General features: G+C 36.1%; 1 protein-coding gene across 6 annotated transcripts in view; it reads right to left on the minus strand.

The window, feature by feature from the left end:
• The window catches only part of LOC105475972 (PKHD1 like 1), a 166,509-nt gene that overhangs the window by 54,961 nt on the left and 92,819 nt on the right, over nucleotides 1-18,729 (minus strand). For all 6 annotated transcript variants that reach the window (XM_011731513.2, XM_071067900.1, XM_071067901.1 and 3 more), the window contains 7 exons: nucleotides 17,194-17,435; nucleotides 14,782-14,918; nucleotides 11,415-12,444; nucleotides 9,945-10,136; nucleotides 3,275-3,426; nucleotides 1,899-2,058; nucleotides 1,164-1,335 (listed from right to left, as the gene is read on the minus strand). In XM_011731513.2, coding sequence (XP_011729815.2) covers nucleotides 1,164-1,335; nucleotides 1,899-2,058; nucleotides 3,275-3,426; nucleotides 9,945-10,136; nucleotides 11,415-12,444; nucleotides 14,782-14,918; nucleotides 17,194-17,435 — 2,085 coding nt within the window. The remainder of the gene's footprint in view (nucleotides 1-1,163; nucleotides 1,336-1,898; nucleotides 2,059-3,274; nucleotides 3,427-9,944; nucleotides 10,137-11,414; nucleotides 12,445-14,781; nucleotides 14,919-17,193; nucleotides 17,436-18,729) is intronic.

Consider the following 18,729-nt stretch of genomic DNA (forward strand, 5'->3'; position numbering starts at 1 on the left):
TCATCCTTTGGGTTGCAGTTGGAATAACCCCTCCTTAAGGGTGTTCCTAACCACCCCACCCAAAGGCTGTCCCTGCCATATTGCTCTCTGTCCAAGCCCCATATCCATTCTTTTTATAACATTTATTGCAACTCACACTTACATACTTTATCTTCTGTTTACCTTTTTGTTTGTTTATTTGCTTGTTTTGTCATCTCTTTGGATTGAATATGAGTATAATGAGATCAGAGATCACATCTATGTTGTTTATAATTGAATCAAAAATGCCTGGCACATAGTGGATACTCAGTAATTTTTTTAGTGGTTTAATGAATATATAAACAAATTCAATTTTTGTTCTTTTATACAATAACTGCTACAGTATCTATTTATTTTGAAATGTAATTCATCTAATAATTATCATTGAGTTGTACTTGTTACACAGTAGTGGGCTATTCAGTGCTCACTAAATGTTAGCTTTTAGTATCATCATGATTTTTTATCAGTAGTATTGTCCATAAGGGATGCAAATATACATCAAATCAGGATGATGCCTTTCAGGGTCTTAAAGACTAATACTGAATGTACTAGTACCATCATGTCCAGTAATTACTCTAATACAAGGTAGAAAGTGATGCTTCACATGAGAAATAAAGGTAAAGAGCTACATAAGTTACAAAGATAGAAATATTGTTTTTAACTAGAAGAATTAAAATATATTTGAAAGAAAATTAACTAAGTTCTATTATGAAATTTGACCACGGTGGTTATTCTAGAGACAGCACCTGCTAAGAAAGCATTGGATTCTCAAGGAGACTTAGTTTCTGGTGCTGTACTGGATATGCATCAGTGAGCTCTGTGATCTCAGGTAATGCACCTATGTTCACTGGGTGTCAGCTTTCTCATCTATATAATAAGGGAATTGGGCCAGGTCTAATAATCTAAATCTAACATTCTGCAACTGTGAGGTTACCAGTAACTTTCACACGTAATTTTTGTAAGACTTTTTCATTTTCTTATGAAGGTTTTTGTAAGGCTCAAGCAAAGCAATGAGTGTGAAAGTACTTTGTAACCTACAAGACATTGTGCAGAAGTAAAGCATTATTGTTTCACCCAGGAGTGACATGTGAAAAGGATTATGTTAAGAGATATTGGAGGGTATCAACTACAAAAGGCCTATATACTTATACGTGGCTGGTCGCTTCTTGGGAATTGGTTTTCTTGATGGGGGATGTACAGGAAAGCAATCCTGGAGAATACAACAGTAAGCTTGGAAATTAATAACAACGTCTTTCACATCAGGGTCCAGGTTCCCAGAAATGGGCTGACTCTGATGAAGGTCATTTCTTCCTGACACTGAAAGTGAAGTAAAAAGTAAAAATGGGTTAAATGAACATAGTGACCAAAGTACTTGAATGTAAACAAAATTATGGCATTTTGGAAAATGTTCTTTAGGTAGTAACTTGAATTATAATTCATATGTATGGAAGAGATGTGGAGAAATTCTGATGATGTACATATTATAAAGACATACATAGTCAAATATTTTGATAAAAATGAATGTTTTAGAATTTAACTAAAATTTATTCTTACATATTTTAATTTTCCAAATAATTAAATAATAAAAATGGAAACAAAATATATACCAGCTTCCATTGTATTCATTCTCTCTAAGTCTATGAAATAAAACTGTCAATGTGTAAGCATGCTGGTGTCACCTTCAACATAAAATGAAAGTTCTTAATTCAACTCAAATCCTTTTCAAGAATAATTTTTTTCTCCAGTTTTTCCATTCAGCAAACATTTATTGAATCTTATATATATTAAGCACTGTACAACACATTTGCTTATTAAGCAATTTTTCTCATCCTTTAGACAAAGCATCAGATAAAATATCACTTCTGCCTAATGACACATACCCAAATAATATAGAGTACTAGTGTTTGCTTCAAGGTGCCAGTCTCCATTCTTGCTAGTATTCCAATTCAATGGATTTGAGGAACCATTCCTCATATCAATAATATTAAACATATCAGGATTTTGAGTGAAGTTATGTGATATAATTACATAGTCTTCTTCCTATAAAAGTTTGTAGAAAAATGTCACTTGTATGTTAATATTCTTCATATGACACATTAATTTTAATGATATATAGTTAGCCCCTATATTATGTTAAGATTTAAAAGTTTTGGCTTTAGTTTGTTTTTTGTCTTGAATTTCTATTTTGTTTATTAACATTTTACATGTCTATGACAATAATGCTAGTTCTGTCACTAAGGCAATGAAAGGATCTCTCTCTCCTGTGTGTATGTATATATATACACATATACATTAAGTATACACATGTATAGTGTATATATATGCACACACACATATATATGTGATGTATGTATGTATGCATACATTTAGAAAATATTTTATTTAAAAAATGGACAGATACAATTGTAGACAATATTTTATTTCTATAATGTTTAAAAATATTTAAAACAATGCTGCACAAATGTGTAGTATAAGTGGAAGAACATGTATAAGATGGAAAACATCCAATTCAGGATACTGGCTACCATTAGAGGTGGAGAATAGGAAATGAGATGACAGTAAATAATACAGAGGGCTTCCACTTCATCTACCTTTTTTTAATATAAATTAGAAAGTAAATATTCACAGAATGTTAGATTTAGATAGAGTTAGGTAGTGGCTTTTTTTTTTTTTTGAGATGGAGTCTCCCTCTATTGCCCAGGCTGGAGTACAGTAGGGTGATCTTGGTTTACTGAAACCTCTGCCTCCTGGGTTCAAGCGATTCTTTTGCCCCAGTCTCCACAAGTAGCTGGGACTACAGGTGCCCATCACCACACCTGGCTATTTTTTTTTTTTTTTGTATTTTTAATAGAGACAAGGTTTCACCATGTTGGTCAGGCTGGTCTCTAACACTTGACCTCAGGTATGGTTGATCTATTTCATGATATAAAAAATAAAGTTCTTAACTGCTGATCCCTGAGATATCATAAACACTCAGTAAAGGTAAGTTATTATCATGGTAATAATGACAGAGGAATAAGCTTCGTACTACAGCAATGCGGCAGAAAGATTGCTTACTTCTGATTCTCAAATGAATTTTTTTTTTTTTGCTTACTTCTTAGATTCAGAAGGGTTCGTGAAGAATGTGCAGGATTTCAACAGGTCAATTTGTGATAAAAGGTCCCTCTGGCCTGACAATGTGTGTGAGTAAGTATGAGGATGTAGGCTGTGTTTGGGTAATAAGCAATTATAATCATTAGAAGATAAATATTTTTACCTTAAATCCATAGAATGTTGATGTATATGAAATGTTGGTTATGTGATCCACACCTTTAAAATACCAGTTGATGTGTTTTGCATTTGGAATCAGAGCCATCCACCCAGACATATGAGTCAGTCGTTTCTTCTGAAATGGAATAATGCTTGTGCCTATAGGAGAACATAGAACACGCAAATAATAGTAATCTCTACCTCTAATAAACTCCTCCTTTTATAAACAAGTGCAAATGTTGGTTTAGTTTAGTTGGTTTAGCAAATATTGGTTTAGTCTATGAAAGTCTTTAAAAAGATTAATATAGCATTTCATTACTTATGTTCTAAATGTCTTCATTTAACTGAAGAACTGAAATGATTAATATTACATTCAACTGGAAAGTAAAATGCTTTCAAACTTGGAATTTTGAATTGAGATGGAGCCTCTATTCCTTAGGGAAAGATATACTTGAAACCTTGTGAAATTACAACTGCTAAAACGAAAGTGCCTAAATATATTAATATAATTATTTAAAGATCATTGATCTAAACATAATTTCATTTTTATTCTTTAAGAACTTATTCAGAATCCTTGATGTAGAATATATAAAAACATAAGCTCTGACTCTTTATTAGTTTCCTATATCTGTTGAGCTAATTAAAATCTGTACAACACATATTAATTTTTAGTAGTAAATAGTTTTGTTTGAGTTTAATGGAGTTTTGATTTAGAGTTCTTAAAGAACAAGGCTATAACTAGACCTATAACTTAACACTGATGAAGATACATACATTTTACGAATACGAACTTTGAACCTGAACTACCTGTTATGGGAAAAACTGTATAATTTAGTAATGCTTTGGTCACAAGAGAGTGCCTGATAACTTTAATAGAAGATTTTAAAAGTTCTCTTACAATACAAAGGAAAGGTCTTTCATTCATTGCCCCTATTTTTTTCCCCTTCCTTTACTTTTCATCTCAGATTGGATTGTTATTAAATTAACAACCTCTTATTTTAAAAATTTAGGAGGTGGCCGGGCACGGTGGCTCAAGCCTGTAATCCCAGCACTTTGGGAGGCCGAGACGGGTGGATCACGAGGTCAGGAGATCAAGACCATCCTGGCTAACACGGTGAAACCCCGTCTCTACTAAAAAATACAAAAAACTAGCCGGGCTAGGTAGCGGGCCCCTGTAGTCCCAGCTGCTCTGGAGGCTGAGGCAGGAGAATGGCGTAAACCCGGGAGGCAGAGCTTGCAGTGAGCTGAGATCCGGCCACTGCACTCCAGCCTGGGCGACAGAGCGAGACTCCGTTTCAAAAAAAAAAAAAAAAATTTAGGAGGAAGAAGCTAGAAGCAAGATTATAAAATAATCTGTCATTCATTTACTTTTCAAAGTGAAGCCAAACAAAATTCCAATGTCGTGAGAGAACAAATTCATGAATTTCTATGCTTTATGAGTTAGTATTAATTTTAAAAGATTCACGAGCAGAGGCACCAAAAACTTTCACTACCAAAAAATCCTGAAAAGTATGAAAAGAACTATGACTATAGTTGGATTAGTCATAATTATTGGATTATTGTCCAGCAATAATCCAATGGATTATTGTTCAACAAATATCCACTCCTCTCTTCTCCTTGAGGGCAAAGTAGACTTCCCTGCTTCGTTGATCTTGGCCAATGGGACATTAGTGGAACTGACACTAGCAAATGCTTGAAAAGTGCTTGCTCAGTGAGGCTTGACTTCTTGAGCCTCTATCTTCACAAAGAGAAGAGCCTCCCCCAGGTAACTGCTCTCCCTTTGCCTGACACCTGGAACGAGTACATGTGGAGTTACCTGAGCTCAGCCCTTGGCAAGAAGCAAAGTCTCATACTGAAGCAGAGCCTCCCAGTAGAGCCCAGCCTAGATCAATCAACCTAGCCTCTGGACATCTAAGAATAAACGATTGTAGGCTTAAGCTATTGAATTTTGAGATAGTCTGTTGTGAATGGTTAACATAGAAGAGCTGATTAAAATCATCCAAAATCTCTAGAATTTGCTCTTGGATTTGCAGAACTAAATTCCACTGATGTTTTCTTTCTTTTTTCTTTCTTTCTTTTTTTTTTTTTCTTGAAATGGAGTCTTGATCTGTCACCCAGGCTAAAGTCCAGTGGTATGATCTCGGCTCACTGCAACCTCCACCTCCTGGATTCAAGCAATTCTCCTGCCTCAGCCTCCCGAGTAGCTGGGATTATAGGCATGCGCCACTACACCTGGCTAATTTTTCTGGTATTTTTAGTAGAGACAGGGTTTCACCATGTTGGCCAGGCTAGTTTCGAACTCCTGACCTCAAGTAATCTGCCCACCCTGGCCTCCCAAAGTGCTAGTATTACAGGCATGAGCCACTGCACCCAGCCTCCAGTGAAGTTTTCTGATGCTTGGGATTGCATTTTAACCTGACATTTCTTAATAATTCAGTTTTTAAGTGAAACAAATTTCCATTTTTGTAAGTTGTGTTTTTCCTAATTTTTTAAGCTGCACTCGTTTCAAGTATGTCTGTTTTAAGTGTCTTGGACTGAAATATAAACTCTTTGAAGTTTTTATTTTCTAAAAATAGGATCATTAAGAGTTAGCGTCTCAAGTTAATTTGCCATCTGGTATAACTTTATACATATATTTACATGAAGATACACTATCATGCATGAGATGCTTTGATAAAGATATATAAGGACATATATAAAGTTATAGCGACCCCTTACTTCCCACTAACCTAGTATACTTTTAAACTTTTGTTTCACTTAGCATACACATACAATCAGGACAAGTTATCTTTTTCTGTTTTTAAATTGTAGAAGTAAATAATTTTATTTGACTTTAATGGAGACCAAAGTAGCCAAGTGTACTTTACTATACAGTTGATTTTTTTTTTTCACACACAGAAGTAAAATGCCTGGTATAGTGTTTTCTCTAATTTGCAATCTGGTCTAAGTATTGCAACTAATTCCATTTAATTCAACACTTGCTGAGTAGTTACTATTTGCAATGTTCTGTGTTGAGCCTTGTGGTGTCAGAAAGGTAAGTTTGTAGATCTTGACTTCTAGGTAGTACAATTTAGTAACTAAATAAAAAATCTTAATTCTTGAAGGGAATAGACCAAAGGGTGCAGAGAAACTTGACAAGAAAGCTATAATCTTATAAATTCAGAAATAACCAGATTTCCTGAATCAAAAAACCAGAATATGAACAAATAAACAAACAAAAGCTCCTTTTGAAAATCCTCACCACCACTAAAAATGACCATATAAAGAAAGCTTAGAGATTTGAAAGCTTAGATATTTGAATATTAGTGCTTAAAAATTACTAAAGGAATATATACTTTATGTTGTATATTTAAAATAATTTACTTAGGAAGGTTGCACATCTCTGCGTTTCCGTAAAAGTGTATCTTAAATCATGTTTTAATAAAATACTAATGTTCAGTTTACTCACAGGTATGCCATAAAGTATGTAAAAGGATGATTAAATAAAAAACTATTCTATGATACAGCAATGGGAAATACTAAAACATCACTTCATTAGATAAAATAACTTCATTTGCTTTTGATGTTTTGGTTACCTTTTATTTCAGTTTTTATTTGGAAGAAACATTCACGGATATTTTGTTTAAAATATTTTATTGTACCACAGACTTTAAAAGTTTAAGTAACATCATTCCATTCTGGACATCTATTTACCAGAAGAAAAGCAATGGTTTCTGGGTTTATATTATTAAGGCACTGTGACAGTGGGTATAGCTATTACTCAAATAGCAGGTACATGAGCCTTTTAATTCACACGGGGAAAAAAAACTAGAAAAAATGTTTTAAAATTAAATGTAATAATTTATATCATCATAATGAATCATGGAAGTGGCGCTGCACACTTATGTTTTCTCCTGTAGATCCACTTTTCACCCTTTTCTAACCTGCTCCTTTGCCTTCTGGCTTCTGGTTGGCTTTGGACAGTAGGAAACACAGTAAAGAGAAGAAAGGGAAGGAGAAATGTGAAAGAGAGGTATTTATTGCTCTGACTCTCACCCTTAGGGAATGTAGGGGGATCTTGTTGGGCTCTTGTATCTCTCAACCAAGGGACACAGCTTCTTTCAGGCAGCCTTCTTCATACAGCTCTGTTTCTGGGTCCATGTACTGTTCCTTCCCTTCATCTTTTCAGGGCCAGCAATGGCAATAGCATTTGCCCCTTACTAGCCCTTTGAAGAGTTCTATTGTAGCTGTTCTCTCAGTGTTAGAAGTGCTGGTAGGGGATGCTGCCATGGGATTGTGTCTTTTGATCCCAGTAGGAATAACAGAATCTAAAAGTGGCAGGAGTCAGTGCTTAACCATTAGATATAAAGGTAGATTTAATTAGCACAATAGTCACTGGGCAGAGGATTAATCAGAGTGTTCTGACCTGCAGGAATCTGTGATAACTGATTGATTGATCTTGAGATTCCAAAGATTAAATAGAGAGTAGCACATTAAGGTGATATTTGGTGTGCATATAGGAAGAAAACTAATAGAGGTCTTAGATGGCAGAAGTCTAACTCAAATTACCTAGGTAGAAATTCACTGCTTCTGACCTATTTTCTAGATCCAAGCCAATTCACAGACCAAAAGCCTCACCACTGAGTGAAAGAGGTCTGTGACCAATTATACTAAGGAAAGAAAAATAACCAGACCTTCCATATTATTAGATCCTAGCTCTAAACTGATGTTAATAATCCTCGAAGTCACCAATGCCAACATGCTAACATGGCCCACCAGCCACAGTAGGGGCTTATCAAGGGCAAGTGATGGATGAGTCTTCACTTAGTCTCACAGTGAGTCCAGTAGGGTCATGGGTACATGTTATGGTTATTTCTCCAGTTCCAGAATGTACAGTGGAAACAGATACATAAAATCTGATTTGAGTATTTGCAATCTGGTCTGAGTATTGCAACTAATTCCATTGAATTCAACACTTGCCAAGTACTTAGTATTTACAATGTTCTGTGATGAGTCTTGTGGTGTCAGAAAGATAAGTTTGTAGATCTTACCCTCTAGGTATTCACAGTTTAGTAACTAAATAAAAAATCTTAATTCTTAAAGGGCACAGAGAGACTTGACAAGAAAGCTATTATGTCATAAATTCAGAAATACCTGCCTTCCTGAATCATATATAAAATCTAAAAGACTGCATTCGTTTGAAATGAGGACAGAAGTTGAAATTCTTCTAAGAAATATCTTAATAAGAGAAGCTGACAACATGGAGCGTAATAACAAAATTCCAGCATGTCCTGATGGGTTTGACATAAGTAATTTTAGCAGCTATCATGTGGCTGGTATAATTATGCTAAACATTTTCAAATCTTAATTGGTTTATATTGAGACACATGGTTTAAAATTTTTAAATGGCAAGTCTCTACTTTGTAAATATCATTAAATGGGAAAAATCAACAATATTGATAGCATTTTAAAGTAACATGAAAGTATTTGCAATACTGATGGGAAATGGTAAATATTGACACTATAAGAGAAAAATAAGTGCACTTGGATTCTGTTATTAAACTCTTTTTCTATACTTATGATTCCTTATTATGTGTTTACACCTTGATGATTACAGTTTTCCATATTGCTGTCAAGAAATTGCATCATTTATATTTACCCAGAAAATGTAAAAAAAAACCCATATTTGACAATGGTATTAAGATTTTGTTTAGCAAATCTTTGATTCATCAATGCTTTTTCCATTTTTCAGAATCTACAGTCCCACAGAACAGTGTATATTGTGAGAGTGGATTCATTATAAATAGATATTTTAACTAATAATTTCTAGAGAGATGATGGATGGAATGATAAAGAGATAGAGATACAGATCTGAGCCAGTCAGGATGGGTTAGGTCAGATAGAGTGACACTAGACACAGTTAGTAACTGGAAGAATTCCCAAACTGGTTCCCCAACTAACAGAGCAGGGTCAAATATAGTAGTAGGAACTATGTGGATACTCTATACTCTAGGAACCATGTTTGCCACCCCCTTAATTAAATAAAAGCAAGTTTAAATCCTCGAGTTGCTAGTGGGGTGGGGGTAGTGGGGAAATGCAGAGATTAGTGCCATGATTGAAGAATTAAGAAATGTGAGATTCAGGATTTTCACCACATCCCCATTTAGTTAGCTTGTTTGTTTGGCTGGTGCAAATGCCAGATGGATTATGAACAATGACAGTAAATTAATGCAACATAGTCAGGTAATGATGTCAAGCATATCTGGTGTTACAGGTATTGTACCTTTACTGGAACAAATCAGTAAATCCACAATCTCTGGCACCTGGTAGGCAGCTACCTAGAAAATGCTCCCCCATCCCATCTCAATCAGCAAGGACAATCAAAAACATCTGCCTTGAATGGCAGAAACACTGCTACATTTTTACTTGCTCCAAGGGCTATGCCAACATTCCTTCTCTCTATCATAATATTGTCTGGAGGTTTCTTGATAAGCAGAATACTGTGCTAGCCTCTGCATTTATAAAATGCTTCTCAAACACCTACTTTGAGAGTATTATTTGCTTCCTGCTTGGACTCTAATATAAATATTATACTTTCTGCAGTGTTTGAACAACCAAGTAACAATGCAAGAAGATGATGACAAAAGTTTAGGAAGATATATTTAAATTAGTTGTTTAAACTAATATATTCCACTTACCAAAAGAGTCTGAAAGAACCACATCCTTTTCAAGCAGAGATACTGGAGAAGGCTGGTTGAACGCTAAACGGTGAAAGCTGACTGAAGCATCACAGACTGATCCAGGGAACCCGATGCTCCACTCAGCTTCCTGAGTACAATGAGAAGGGTCTAGCAATGAGCTGTGTGGAATGACGGTATGTCCTTTGTGCCCTGGGAAACAAACAAAATGTTTTTTATTTCACATTAAGAAACATAAAAAAGGTCTACAATATACAGAATTGTGACCCATAGTACCACTAATACAATCTAAAGGTCTGGGTAATTTTTTGTTTGTTTGTTTGTTTGCATGGAGCAAGAGGATCTCATACAGAAGCATTGCAGTGCCTCTTTGGTTAGGAATGTTATTGTGGATTTAGCTGAAACACAGGGTGCGAAGCACCCATGAGAGTTAAAGTTGGAAATGGGAATTGGGATGAGTAGCCTATTCAAGGACACGGAGGATTTAAATCCAGGTGTTATGACTATAAAGCCTTTACTCGAAACTGGTAGACTACCAATTAATGTTCAAAACCTAAACTGAATTAAGTAAATCAATAAACATTACCAAAGGCATCCAAACATTCTCCCTCTTTAAAGTCACAATTAACGACTGTGGATGAAAACTTAAGTTTTGCATTTGAATTTTGAGATGAATCTTCTTTCATCCTTCAGAGTCTTTCAAAAGTAAATCATTATTGTCTATAGGTTTACCTGTCGATTGACTCACAGAGTACGAGGCACATAGCCTTGCTATCTTATTTAGACAGATTTTTATCATTTACAATTTGTAAAAATGCTAAATTCTAGAAATCATGAATATTTATGAAATATTCAAAATGTGACCTACTCCGAACTTGAAATGCTGAAAAAAATTTAACCTACAATGTATATGGAATTTTGTTCTCTTTTGGTATTCTTTGAATAAATTAAAAATTTAGGATTTAGATTGGAAGAAAAGGGTTCACAGCAGGTTTGTGACTTATTTCTTCTCTTAAAAGTATTTTCACAAGGATAGATCCAGTCTGTCTACATTGCTTTTGTAAATAAGCCTGCAATTTATATGTTTCTGGAGCAGGACTGGCTGGAGAATTAGTGTAGTGATGTAAGCAGTTTCTTTTCTGTGCAATTTAACTGAGTATAAAATGGAGGCATTCTAAAAGTGAAATGGTTTCCCTTTGTGAACAATGTTTCCCAAATTTTCTGTTAATTTAAAATCAATGTGCCAATGCAGGAGAAAAAGGACATATTTGGAGGCTGCCTCTGACAGCTCGGGGCTCTTCCATTAAAGAATGTCTCATCTGTGCCTGGTGCTTGCCTCTGTCATTTAAATTATTAGTAAAGTTTGGTATTAGGTAAGATCTGTAATGCACCTAAGTCTGCTTTAACAATTTAACTCTGTGCTAACGTATTTCCAATGGATTTTTATCACGAATTAAAAAGTAACATTACCTGTAAGTGAGCCATCAACATCAATCAATACCATTTCATGTTCCCAGCGAAAGCCGGCCTTGTTTGGTGTGTGAAAATACTGGATGTCAACAAACTTTGCACTCCAACCCCCACATCTGTCATTACAAACTCCAGAGATGGATGTCACTCCCAAAGCTACACAGTTGGGACGGTCAAAGTTCATAAAGTGCACAGAAGATACAGTCAAGCCTTCACTAAATGGGAGAACCAGGCCTTTTGTTGTGCAAAATGCAGACCCCATTCCCAGTTCATCAAGATGGCCAACTATTTTGGCATTTTTAATCACTGCTCCATTGGTTTCTCCCCACCCTCCAACATAAGGAGCCAGGATCCTCTTAGTCTCGATTCCAGCCTCATAGTTATTCACCATCACAAAGTTATGGAACTGAAGGGCACCTCCATTGACCCATTCAGCTCCTTTTTGACAATTCCAAGTAGTAAGTGAGTTAAATATTGCAGGCACAGGCACGGTAGACGTACAAGATCCCGTTTGCATGGGGAAATATTCCTCAAAGATCCACATTCCAAACCAACCTTGAGAATGGACGGTATTGTTAAAAAATTTGCCAAGGGGAACTCTTTTTTGACAAATGTTTCTGTCATAGGATGGCCCATCAGGGTGGTTGTTCATCCGGTACCAAAAGCCAAAGTGAGTGCCGCCAGCAACAGCATTGTGTTGTATGGTATTGTTTGGGTTGGTGACCCAAAACGCAGCCGGGGTCACATCATCATTCAGTAGACTGGTACTTTGCTGTACAAATACTGCCAAGTTATACTGGAGGATATTGCCATGTTCAATACCATCTTCTATAAAAAATGCTCCTCCCTTAATATCATATATAATATTCCTCTCAACCAGAAGATGGTGTGTGTTATGGATAGTAACAGCTCTGTTATAGGCCTGGTGAATTGCACAGCCTCTTACGTAAGATTTAAACTGTAAATCTCCAAGCAGGTGCCAATGTATTGGATATCGCCCCAACCGGAAAGCCTGGCCAGCATGGAATACCTGTTAAGCCCAGAAATCACAGTTATTTAGTAATAGCTCAGATGTTGAGCTCGTATTTTCTTGTTTCAAAAAAATCTCAAATTTTATGTTATTATTAATACATTTATTTCTTCTAAAGTTTTCATGTTTATTATTTGAAAATGTCATTGAACCCCCAACCCACCATGTTTTATACAATGTATAACAGACCACACTTACTACAAAATGAATGAAAGAATATAAAAAGCCATCTTTGACTCTTCTGCTTTTTACCTTGGTATATTAGTAAACTTCTGTGTTTCAGAAAATAAAACATCTTGAAAGACTTCTTTTTCTCTTTTACTTTACTTTGCTTCTTATGTAATAATAAGAAATATTTCTTGAATGTTTTATGTGCGCCAGATGTTGTGCTCCTTTGCATGCATGATCCTAGTCTTTGCCATAATCCCCTAAAGTAGGCACTTACCATTGACTTCATTTTACAGATTAATAAATGGAAGTTTAGAAAGGCTGAGTATCTTGTTTATGGTTACGAAGTTCCATTTAAACCCAAGTTGGTCTAACTCTAGAGCTGGTGCTCTTAATCATGGGGCTGTGCATTCTTTCAAATGGTCTATGATTTAATAATTTGATACAGAGGATACCAGTGTGTCTGTGTGCGTGTGTACGTGCATGCGTGCGTGCGTGTGAGCATGCACAGGTGTGTCATATAATCTCATGGGGTAACGAAATAAAACATTAGGTCCACTATTTTTGTTGTCCATCTAAAACTAAAAATTAACCATTATTAATATTCGATATTCAGATCAAACTAGCAATCTCACTTAGTCCATATCTCAGATGTCACATGTAACATATCTCAGGAGGAGGGAAGTTTACAAATGGAGTTGCTGACTATGTCACCATCAATGCAGTCGCAGTGTGCCCGGTTTAACGGATTTATGGATTTTATTATCCCTTCCTCCCTCCCTTCCTTCCTTCTGCTGAATACATGATAAAAACTATGCCAAACCCTGATTATACAGCCTGAATATAAATAAGATACACGGGAGTTTCTAATGTCATAGCAATAATATGCATATTTAAGTATTTGTTTAATTTATAATCAACTGAGAATCTACTATATGCCATGCATTGTTCCAGGGAATCAGCAGAGAACCATAAAGACAACATCTGTAAAATAATAGAGCTTATGTTCTAGAGGAAGAGATTGAAAATAAATAAAAATAGATATCCTGTTAGGAGTTATGTATAAATAAAGTAAATAGGAGTTTAGGTGGCAATTTTAAATAAAAGTGGTGAGGAAAGTCCTCTCTGGAGTGATTACACTCGTCAAAAGATCTGACTGAAATAGGGGTATAAGCCATGCAAGTATTTGGTGGAGGAGGATTCCAAGCAGAATGAAAAGCAAGTACAGGCTGGGCATGGTGGCTCACGCCTGTAATCCTAGCACTTTGGGAGGCCGAGACAGGCAGATCACAAGGTCAGGAGATCGAGACCATTCTGGCCAACATGGTGAAACCCTGTCTCTACTACAACTACAAAATTAGCTGGGTGTGGTGGTGCACACCTGTAGTCCCAGCTACTTGGGAGGCTGAGGCAGGAGAATCACTTGAACCCGGGAGGTGGAGGTTGCAGTGAGCTGAGATCGTGCCACTGCACTCCAGCCTGGCAACAGAATGAGACTCCATCTCAAAAATAAATAAATAGATAAATTAATAAATATATAATGAAAAGCAACTATGAAGGACCTGAGATAGGAATGTGCTTGACATGATCACATAAGGGGTCCTCTATTACTAGCATGGCACAAGCAAGGCATAGGGTCGTAGAAGATAAATCAGAGGGCATCTCTGGGTCAGATCACATGGTTCCTATGGGATGGACTTAGACCTGTTGTTTTACGTATACTATGAAGCCACTGAAGGATTTTGAAGAGGGGTGTAACAAGATATGATTTATGGTTTTAAAATTTTACTTTGACTGAAGTGTGGAGACTCTATTAGAGCAAGGTGGGAGCAGGAAGACCAGGTAGGAGAAAATCACAGCAGTCCAGGTGGGAGGAGATAGTGGCTCAGGCTCAGGGTCAGGTGGAGGTATGGAAAGACACTGGATTCTGGATACAGCATTTTGTGGGTAGAGAAGATAGAATTGCTGATGAATTTGATTTGGGGTGTGAGAAAATTTGAGAAACAAAATTTTGGTATGATCAAATGGGTATATTAAAATTGTTTACTTATATATCTGTCTCCCCTATCAGATTCTAAGTAGCATTGACAAACAGCAGGAGCTTAATACATATTTCTTGTATGGATAACCTTGAGAAAACCACTGTGATTTAGTAATAATGCCTCTCACCTCTACATATTCTATTCTCCCAGTTACCATGTTAGCACCAGGTACAGGAGCATGAAACATAATACAGCCTCCAAATTGGTCACTTCCTATTTCTTCTCCAAACTTTCCTTGGAGACAGGTCTGTGTAGCAAATTCTCCTTTAAAACAGTTTTTAAAGCATCATTAAAAAACATGTCAGAATCCTCCTATATTGAGGATTTGAATCCTCAATTTGAATTTCTCGTAAGTAATTGTATCATTTGATTCACTTATAATCTCAACCTCATCCTAGAACATAGTTATTTGTATTCACATCATTTCCTCTTTCAGATAGCAAGATAGGTAAGTACCTTGTCTTGTTCAACTTTGTATTCCCTAAAGTACTTACACAGAATTTTTCAGAGAAGATACTAAACAAACATTTGAATGATCAAGGGAATATTGATAATGGGATTCAGTTTTATTATTTCTGAAGCCTTCCCCAAGATTTGAGGATTAACATAATCAATGCAATTTTACATTTGTAGAACATGAGAATATGCATTATGTCACTTACTTTTTACAACCAGAGTAAATAGAACAGAAAGTGTTCTTAATTTAAACGGGATGAAACTGGGTTTCATGTACATTGTGAGACTTGATGCAGATGAACTGGAATGAGAACGTGGCTCACTTGACATCAAATCCCGTGAGCTTTGTCTTATACTTCCTTTTTTTAAAAAAAGGCTATTATTTAAGCTGCATCAGTTATTATTCAACTACTTATAGTATTGTAATGATATCAATGATTACTTAAAATATTTAAAAGAGAACTTGTAAGATGCATTATGCTTCCTGCTATAGATATGAGAGCTGTGATAAAACATCATTAAAATTTACCAATATCTATTTCCCTTCTATTTCTGGGTATATGGGGTTTGCACTAACTCGCTCTCTTCAATTTGAGTTAGACATAGCCATGGAATCAGTTCTGACCAATGACCCTGGAGTATAAGAAACAACTATCACTTTGAGACCAAAGCAATTAGTTGCTAGTGCTTTACTCTTCAGCAATCTCGTCTCCTGCCTCAGAGATCACAGAAGCCCATGCTGAGATAGATGCTTCATAAGCCTGGATCCCAAGGCAATTATAATGAGAAGAGCCCACCTGTTGACCCATATGGGACACATGTAGTATGAATAAGAAATAGACTTTTATTTATTTATTTATTTTGAGATGGAGTCTCGCTCTGTCGCCCAGGCTGGAGGGCAGTGGCACGATCTCGGCTCACTGCGAGCTCCACCTCCCGGGTTCACGCCATTCTCCTGCCTCAGCCTCCCGAGTAGCTGGGACTACAGGGGCCCGCCGCAACACCCGGCCAATTTTTTTGTATTTTTTAGTAGAGACGGGGTTTCACCATGTTAGCCAGGATGGTCACGATCTCCTGACCTCGTGATCTGCCCTCCTGGGCCTCCCAAAGTGCTGGGATTACAGGCGTGAGCCACCGCGCCCGGCCGAGAAATAGACTTTTATATTTTAAATCACTGACATTTTGGGCTTGTTGATAAATAGAGCATAATCTAGTCCAGTGGTTCTTAACTGGGGCCAATTTTGCCCCCAGGGAACATTTTTGCAAAGTCTGCAAATGCTTTTGGGTGTCACAGTTGTTGGAGGAGGCTACTAGAATTTAGTCGGTAGATGCCAAGTGTGCTGTTAAACATTCTGTGATGCACAGGACGATGCCCCACAGCAAAGAATTATCTGGGCCAAAGTACCAACAGTGCTGACTTTGAAAAACTCTGACTTAGCCTACCCCCACTGGCTCAGATCTATATATCTATAGATTTCCCCCCCCCATCATTCCATCTATCCATTTGTCTGTCTATGCATCATCAGTCTAGGAATTAATTAAAGTATCTTTCTACAGTAAATCTACTCTCACACTGTTCTGATAAACTGCAAATTCTGGAAAATTGAAAAAGTCCTGATGAATCAAAGATTTACTAAACAGAATCTTTGTATCACTATCAAATATAGTTCTCCATATTTTCTGAGTAAATCTAAATAATGCAGTTTCTTGCTGGCAATATGTAAAACTAATCATCAAGGTCTAATCTAAACATAATAATGAATCATAAGTATAGGAAGAGAATTTATCAACAGAAACCAAGTGCACTTATTTCTCCCATTATAGTGTCAGCATTAACCACTTTTCTTCAATATATTCAAATATCTTCATGTTACTCACAAATGCTATCAGCATTTTCAAATTTCCACATTTAATTATATTTACAAGATATTTAAAGGTATCTTATAATAAGATTAATATCATTAAATTATATTTAATGATATTTACAATGAAATACATTGAAATAATGTATTTCAACATATACCAATTAAATTTTAGAACTATATGGCATGATTATACCAACCACGAGAGCTGCTAAAATTACCTGTGTCAAATCCATCAGGACACGCTGGAATTTTGTTATTCCACTCAACATTATCAGATCCTCTTATTAAAATATTTCTTGTAAGAATTCCAACTTCTGCTCTTGCTTCAAACAGAGTTCCATCAGGGAGTGTGACCGTAATTCCTAAGTGTGTGTAATTTAGTGGATTACTTAGTGTTATGTTTATGCCATCAGCAGTTACAGCCGCAATGGTCCTTTTTTCATTCTCTCCTTGACTGTGTCTGTAAAAATTTTAACAAAACATGTTCAAAATTAATATTAATTGACATAACATATTGTTTTGGTATATTTGCTTTATTCATTTTAAATGCTTCTTTGAAAAAACAGGAAACTATTCTTATGTCATATAATATTCTGAACAGAAATTAGAATAAAATATTTTATTCTTGCTTTATTAACTAAGTTTTACAAATATTTTCAATTCAATTAAATATTTTTCAAGTTCTACATTCATTCCTAGAACTGGATTAGCTTATTAAAAGTATTTGGAAAACTATTCATTTATAATGTGGAGGATCATACTCAGTGGTTCTCAGTTGAGGATGATTTTATTCCTCCCAGGGGACATTTAGCAATGCCTGAAGACATTTTTGGTTATTACAATTGGGGGCTGCTACTGGCATCTAGTAGGTAGAGGCAGGGGTGTTTCTAAGCATCCCATGATACACAGGATTTCCCCAACATAACAAAGGTGATCTGGTCCAAAATGTCCGTCATGCACAAGTTGAGAACCTTTACAAAGGGGAGTCACTGAAGGTTCCTGAACAGGGAAAAGAAATGATTGAGTTGAAGTTTAGGAGATCTCATTTTTACCATTCCTCCAAATATACCCCAAATTCCAGTCACAGCAGAAAGAATTTGCCAATTCTATAATGTATACATTCATGCATTTAGTGATCCAACAAACATTTATTGAGGGTCTAACCTGCATTTTAGGCATGGAACTAAGCACTGGGGATGCCAAGTGGAAAATTTCCCTGATTTTAAGGAGACAAGTGTGTCAGTGCTTGATTGTATAATATATTATCTACTAAAGTGTGATTGCTGCTGTTGACAAAGGTAAGCCTAAGGGAGTTACCTCTGTGTTTTCCCAACATTTTCTTTTGACCCTTCTCTCCCTTGGCAAATCCTTTCCCTCCTTTAAATGGCAGTTCGAATGACAGTGCCATATGTGAAATAGATTCAAAGCAGCTCTCTCAACTTTCCCAACCCTACTTCTGCATTCTCAATACACTCTGCATAATGCTCTGTTAATGCTCAGAGCAACCACGCTGCAGTCCTATGAGATATCTATCTTTCTGTCCCTTCCGCTGACTTGTCTGCTCTTCTAGGAATGAGACCCATTGAAATCATTTTATATGCTGAGCACTTAGTACAGCACCTGTCACAACTCAATAACAGGTTTTGATTGATTGAACAAATTAATGCAGAATGAATTCGTTGGGGTAACAAAGTGAAATGGAGCCCAAATAGGAAGGTGATGTAATATTCCAGGTGTGAGAGGCTGAGAACCTA

Source organism: Macaca nemestrina, chromosome 8, assembly GCF_043159975.1.
Source record: "Macaca nemestrina isolate mMacNem1 chromosome 8, mMacNem.hap1, whole genome shotgun sequence".
Lineage (NCBI taxonomy): Eukaryota > Metazoa > Chordata > Mammalia > Primates > Cercopithecidae > Macaca > Macaca nemestrina.